The sequence below is a fragment of the Ciconia boyciana genome, chromosome 28 (genome assembly GCF_034638445.1).
Source record: "Ciconia boyciana chromosome 28, ASM3463844v1, whole genome shotgun sequence".
Classification (NCBI taxonomy): domain Eukaryota; kingdom Metazoa; phylum Chordata; class Aves; order Ciconiiformes; family Ciconiidae; genus Ciconia; species Ciconia boyciana.
In genome coordinates this window covers 1,467,005-1,473,287 of record NC_132961.1, presented here as the reverse complement: position 1 = coordinate 1,473,287, position 6,283 = coordinate 1,467,005, and the positions used below count along the sequence as shown (strand labels likewise).

The 6,283-nt window shown below is 73.2% G+C and overlaps 1 protein-coding gene and 1 long non-coding RNA gene across 2 annotated transcripts; both read left to right on the top strand.

The window, feature by feature from the left end:
* Nucleotides 1–795: 795 nt before the first annotated feature.
* LOC140644734 (uncharacterized) lies at nucleotides 796–2,365 on the top strand. Its single transcript, XR_012039826.1, has 3 exons — nucleotides 796–894; nucleotides 1,735–1,803; nucleotides 2,311–2,365. It is a non-coding gene; the product is annotated as an uncharacterized lncRNA (long non-coding RNA).
* A 209-nt stretch (nucleotides 2,366–2,574) lies between these two features.
* FUZ (fuzzy planar cell polarity protein) lies at nucleotides 2,575–5,286 on the top strand. Its single transcript, XM_072847675.1, has 6 exons — nucleotides 2,575–2,708; nucleotides 2,862–3,048; nucleotides 3,652–3,745; nucleotides 3,818–3,902; nucleotides 4,548–4,610; nucleotides 5,277–5,286. Exons 1-6 carry the CDS (start codon nucleotides 2,575–2,577, stop codon nucleotides 5,284–5,286), a joined length of 573 nt encoding a protein of 190 aa, XP_072703776.1.
* The last annotated feature ends 997 nt before the right edge of the window (nucleotides 5,287–6,283 follow it).

Sequence of the window (6,283 nt, the reverse complement as noted above, 5' to 3'; positions counted from 1 at the left end):
GGGGCTACGGCCGGGAAGCGGGGCTATGGTGGGGTGGGGCTACGTATGGGGCGGGGCTACGGCAGGGGAGGGGCTACGGCAAGGGGCAGGGGCTACGGCCGGGAAGCGGGGCTATGGTGGGGTGGGGCTACAGGTGGGGGTGGGGGCAGGGCTACGGCGAGGGCGGGGCTACAGCCGGGAAGCGGGGCTATGATGGGGTGGGGCTACAGGTGGGGGCGGGGGCGGAGCTACATATGGGGCGGGGCTACGGCAGGGGAGGGGCTACGGCAAGGGGCGGGGCTACAGCCGGGAAGCGGGGCTATGATGGGGTGGGGCTACAGGTGGGGGCAGGGGGCGGAGCTACAGCGAGGGGAGGGGAGGGGCTACGGCGAGGGCGGGGCTACAGCCGGGAAGCGGGGCTATGGTGGGGTGGGGCTGTAGGTGGGGGCTTGGGGCGGGGCTACGGATGGAGGCGGGGCTACAGTGGGGGCGGGGCTATGGCAGGAGTGGGGCTACAGGTGGGGCTGGGGGCGGGGCTACGGCGGGGAGGGGCTATGACAGGGGCAGCTGGGGGGTTGGGGGGCTATGGCCAGGGGCGGGGCTATGGCGGAGGGGTGGGGGCTACAGCTGGGGGCGGGGCTATGGTCGGGGCGGGGCTACAGCACAGGGGCATGGGGGCTACAGGTGGGGCTGGGGGCGGGGCTACGGGGGGGGGGGGTCTGAGGGGTCCGTTGGGGGGTTGGGGGCTCTGAGGGGCTGGGGGTCGGGTTGGGGGTCGGCGCCATGGGGCAGCCCCCCATGTGCCCCCCCATGTGCCCCCTCCCCCCCCAGCATCACCCTGATCGCGCTCAGCTCCGCCCTGCCGCCTCCGGCCCCGCCCTCAGCCGCCTCCTCGACTCCGCCTTCGGCGCCATGGTGAGCCCCGCCCCAGGGCCCCCAGTACAGACCAGTATGGACCAGTAACCCCCAGTATGGGCCCCCCAGCGCTGTTTGACCCACCCCAGTATGGCCCAGTACGGGTTGGGACAGACCAGTATGCCCCAGTGGTACCTCCAGTACAGTGTAGTCTTTCCCAGTACAGACCAGTATGGCCCAGTAACCCCCCACCACCACGCTCAGTGCCATTTGTCCCATCCCAGTATGACCCAGTATGGGCTGGTGCAGACCAGTATGTCCCAGTAATATCCCTAGTAGGACCCAGTTTCTCCCAGTACAGACCAGTATCTCCCAGTTAGTCCATCCCAGTGCCCCCCTTGAGCCCGCAGTGCTCCCAGTCCATCCCAGTGTCCACCCCAGGGCTCCCAGTCCATCCCAGTGCCCCCCCGTCCCCAGTACCCCCCCTCCCAGTGCTCCCAGTCCATCCCAGTGCCCCCCGTCCCCAGTACCCCCCAGTACTCCCAGTCCACCCCAGTGCCCCCGCCCCCAGTACCCCCTCCCAGTGCTCCCAGTCCATCCCAGTGCCCCCCCGTCCCCAGTACCCCCCTCCCAGTGCTCCCAGTCCACCCCAGTGCCCCCGCCCCAGTACCCCCCTGCCAGTGCTCCCAGTCCGCCCCAGTGCCCCCGCCCCCAGTACCCCCTGCCAGTGCTCCCAGTCCGCCCCAGTGCCCCCCGCCCCCAGTACCCCCCTGCCAGTGCTCCCAGTCCGCCCCAGTGCCCCCCGCCCCAGTACCCCCCTGCCAGTGCTCCCAGTCCGCCCCAGTGCCCCCCCGCCCCAGTACCCCCTCCCAGTGCTCCCAGTCCATCCCAGTGCCGCAGGTGCTGGTGCTGGGGCTGGACGAGCTGGTGCCCATCCGCAACGTGGAGCGGCTCAAGAGGGACCTGAGGGTACGGGGGGCAACAGGGGGTCCTGGGGGCAACTGGGGGGCTGGGGGCAATGGGGGTCCTGGGGGGGCTTGGGGGTAATGGGGGCTGGGGGGTGGGGGGCAATGGGGGCATTGGGGGGTGAGGGGGGTCCTGGGGGGGCAATAGGGGGCTGGAGGAGATGGGGGGGCCGGGGGGTCCTGGAGGTCTGGGGGGCAATGGGGGGCCTTGGGGGGTAATGGGGGGCTGGGGAGGTCGGGGGCAATGGGGGACAATGGGGGGTCCTGGGGGTAATGGAGGGGCTGGGGGGTCTTGGGGGCTGGGGGATCTGGGGGGGGCAATGGGGGGCTGGAGAAGATGTGGGGGCTGGGGGCCCTGGGGGCTGGGAGGGGAAGGGGGCAACTGGGGGTCTGGGGGGGCAACGAGGGCTCGGGGGGGGCAATTGGGGGTCCTGGGGGGCAAGAAGGGGCTGGGGGGCAATGGGGGTCCTGAGGGGGCCAGGCCGTGCCCCCCTCACCCCGTGCCCCCCAGAGCTGCTTCGGGCTGATCGACGCGCTGCTGGCCCCCGGGGGGCTGGGGGCTGGGCCCCCGCCTGCCCCTCCCCGGGGCCCCCGCGACGCCCTGCAGGTGGGAGCCCCCCCGGGACCCCGCCCCCCCAGATCCCCCATTGCCCCCGGAGTATTTGGGGGGGGGGGAGTCTCATACCCTCCCCCCCCCCAGGAGTGTGGGGGGGTCCCTGGGCCCCCCAGGGTTGGGGGGGTCCCGGGGGGTCCCCATGCCCTGCCCCCAAGAGCTATGGATTTCCGGGGGGGCTCCATGTCCCAAATATTGGGGGAGATCGGGGGGTCCCCCAAAAACGATGGGGGTTCCCCCTCGAGGATTTGGGGGTCCCGGGGGTCTCCATGCTCTGCCCCCCCCCCTAAACCGAGGTATGGAATCTTGGGGGGGGGGGGGGGGGGCCTCTGTGTCCCCAATATTGGGGAAGATCGGGGAGGGGGGCCCCAAAACGATGGGGGGGTCCCGGGGGTCCCGACCCCCCAAGGATTTGGGGTCCCAGGGTGCCCTGACCCCCCCGCCCCCAGGAGCGGCTGCAGCGCTTCGCGGGGGCGGCGCAGACGGGGCTGGGGCTCTGCTGGGGGGGGGGCGGGTGCTGCTGGCGACCCCCTGGGGGGCTGCCCCCCGACACCGCCCTGCTGGGGGGCTGCTGGGGCCGCCCCCGGCCCCGCCGCCCGCGACCTCCCCGTCTACCTGCCCCACAGCAGCCCCACGGTGAGACCCCGGCAGCGGGCTCTGCCCCCGGACCCCAAGTGCCCCCCGGACCCCCAAGTGCCCCCCCGGACCCCCAACTGTCCCTCCGGACCCCCAACTGCCCCCCTGCCCCCTAACTGCCCCCAGGACCCCCAACTGCCCCCCCAGACATGCAACTGCCCCCCAACTGCTCCCCTGCCCCTAACTGCCCCCCCCAGACCCCCAACGGCCCCCTCCTCCCCCCGGTGCCCCTCCCCCAGGTGCCCCTCTCCCCCAGCTGCCCCCGCCCCTCCCCCCGTGCCCCTCCCCCAACTGCCCCTCCCCCCAGGTGCCCCCCCCAACTGCTCCCCTCCCCAACTGCTCCCTCCCCCAACTGCCCCTCCCCCACAGGTGCCCCTCCCCCCAACTGCTCCCCTCCCCCAACTGCTCCCTCCCCCAACTGCTCCCCTCCCCCAACTGCCCCCTCCCCCAAGTTCTCCTCCCCCAGCTGCCCCTCTCCCCAACCACCCCTCCCTCCCTCCCTAGGTGCCCCCCCAACCACCCCTCCCCTCCCCCTAGGTGCCCCCCCCAACCGCCCCTCCCTCCCCCTAGGTGCCCCCCCCAACCGCCCCTCCCCTCCCCCAGGTCCCCCACCGGCTGCTGCTGCTGGAGCTGGTGCCGGGGGTGGGGGTCGCGCTGCTCTGCGGCCCCCGCCCCCCTGCAGCTCATCCACACCCAGGTGAGGGGCCGGGGGGCTGGGAGGTCCCTGCCCCCTCCCCCTCTATAACCCCCTCCCCCTCCCCTCCCCCAGCTCGTGCCCCAGTTCTGGAGCCCCGTCCTGGAGCAGCTGCGGGGCTGCGCCCAGCCCCCGGCCCCGCTGCCCCCGGAGTGCTGGCGTGAGGGGGCTGCACCAGGGGGCTCGAACCCCGGGGGGCTGAACCCTGGGGGCTGAACCCCGGGGGGGCTTGAACCTCGGGGGGCTGAACCCTAGGGGGGCTTGAACCTCGGGGGCTGAACCCCGGGGGGGGCTGAACCCCAGGGGGGCTTGAACGCCGGGGGGCTTGAACCTCGGGGGCTGAACCCTAGGGGGGGCTTGAACCTCGAGGGGGCTGAACCTCGGGGGGGGGCTTGAACCTTGGGGGCTGAAGTCCCTGGGGGTGGGGGGCTGAACCCGGGGGGCTTGAACCTCGGGGGTGGGGGCTGAGTCCCTGGGGGTCGGGTACTGAACCCCTGGGGGGCTTGAAGTTCGGGGGCTGAACCCGGGGGGCCTTGAAGGTCCTATGTGGGGCTGGGGGGCTGAGTTCCTTTGGGGGGGTGGGGGGCCCTGAACATTTTGGGGGGCTGGGGGGAATGAATCTCTTGGGGGCTGAGTCCCTGGGGTCCCTGAACCCTGGGGGGGCTGAACCCCACTGTGTGGGGCTGGGGGGTCAGACCCCCGGGTGGGGCTTGGGGGCCTGAATCCCTTGGGGGGGGCTGAACCCCTCGTGGGGGTCAGGGGTCCCCGAGGTGGTTCTGGGGGGATCCCCAAATTGCCCCCCCAGGTACCTGCTCATCCACCGCCAGCAGGGCCGGACCCAGAGCGGCATCGTGAGGGGGGCCGCAGGGTGCGTACCCCCGGCACCCCAAAACCCCCGGACCCCCCACTGCCCCCATCCCCTCTATTGCCCCCCGACCCCGCCTGAACCCCAAATCCCCTCAGTTGCTCCCCCATGACCCCCCAAACCCCCATTGCCCCCCAGACCCCTAAGCCCCCATGGCCCCCCACTGCTCCCCCAACCCCCCCACTGCTCCCCAAGACCCCCCTGACCCCCCATTGCCCCTCCATGACCCCCCGAGCCCCCCATTGCCCCCCAGCCCCCCAAGCCCCCCATTGCCCCCCCGACCCCCAGCCCCCCATTGCCCCCCAGACCCCCATGACCTTCTCATGACCCCCCTGAGCCCCCCATTGCCCCCCTGAACCCCCCATTGCTCCCCCAAGACCCCCCTGACCCCCCATTGCCCCTCCATGACCCCCCGAGCCCCCCATTGCCCCCCAGCCCCCAAGCCCCCCATTGCCCCCCGACCCCCCGAGCCCCCCATTGCCCCCCAGACCCCCATGACCTTCTCATGACCCCCGAGCCCCCCATTGCCCCCCGGAACCCCCCCATTGCTCCCCGCAAGACCCCCTGACCCCCCATTGCCCTCCATGACCCCCCGAGCCCCCCATTGCCCCCCAGCCCCCCAAGCCCCCCATTGCCCCCCTGACCCCTGAGCCCCCCATTGCCCCCCAGACCCCCATGACCTCCTCATGACCCCCGAGCCCCCATTGCCCCCCAAACCCCCATTGCTCCCCAAGACCCCCTGACCCCCATTGCCCTCCATGACCCCCCCAGAGCCCCCCATTGCCCCCCAGCCCCCCATTGCCCCCCTGACCCCCATTGCCCCCCAGAGGGTGCTGCCCCCAGCGCCGTGGGGCCGCCCTGCGTCACCTCTACGCCCTGGTGGCCCCCAATACTGCCCCGAGGAGGGGGCCCCAGGTGAGCTGGGGGGCAAATGGGGGCTGGGGGCTGGGGTCCCTGGGGGACCCCCCAGGGGACCCCCATATCCCCGGGGGGGCAACTGAGGGATTTGGGGTTCAGGTGGGGTCTGGGGGGCAATAGAGGGGTGGGGAGGCAGTCAGGGGGTCAGTTTGGGGGCTGGGGGCTTTGGGGGCAGAGGGGGTGCAGGGGGGCTGGGGGGCGCCCAGGGGGCAGTTGGGGGGCAGGGGATGAGTTGGGGGCTGGGGGGCAGTTTGGGGGCAATTGGGGGCTGGGGGCATTTGGGAGGCGGGGGGCTGAGGGCCCAGGGGATGAGTTGGGGGCTGAGGGGCAGTTTGGGGGCAATTGGGGGGCTGGGGGGCCCAGGGGGCAGGGGCTGAGTTGGGGGGCAGTTTGGGGGCAATTGGGGGGGCTGAGGAGCAATTGGGGGCAGGGGGTGCAGGGGGCTGAGGGGGGGTCCAGGGGGCAGTTGGGGGGGCCGGGGCTGAGCTGGGGGCAGTTTGGGAGCAATTGGGGGGCTGGGGGGCAATTGGGGGCTGGGGGTCTTTTGGGGGGCAGGGGGTGCAGGGGGCCCAGGGGGGTGCAGGGGCCGGGGCTGACGGGGCCCCAGGGGCTCCCCCGGGGCCGGGCTCTGCTACGCGGCGCTGCCGACCCACACGGGCTGCGTCCTCCTGCGCCCCGAGCTGCTGCTGCTGCTGCTGCTGCCCCCCCGCGCCCCCCGCCCCGCCTGCGCCCCTCGCCCTGCGCGCCCTGCGCGCCCT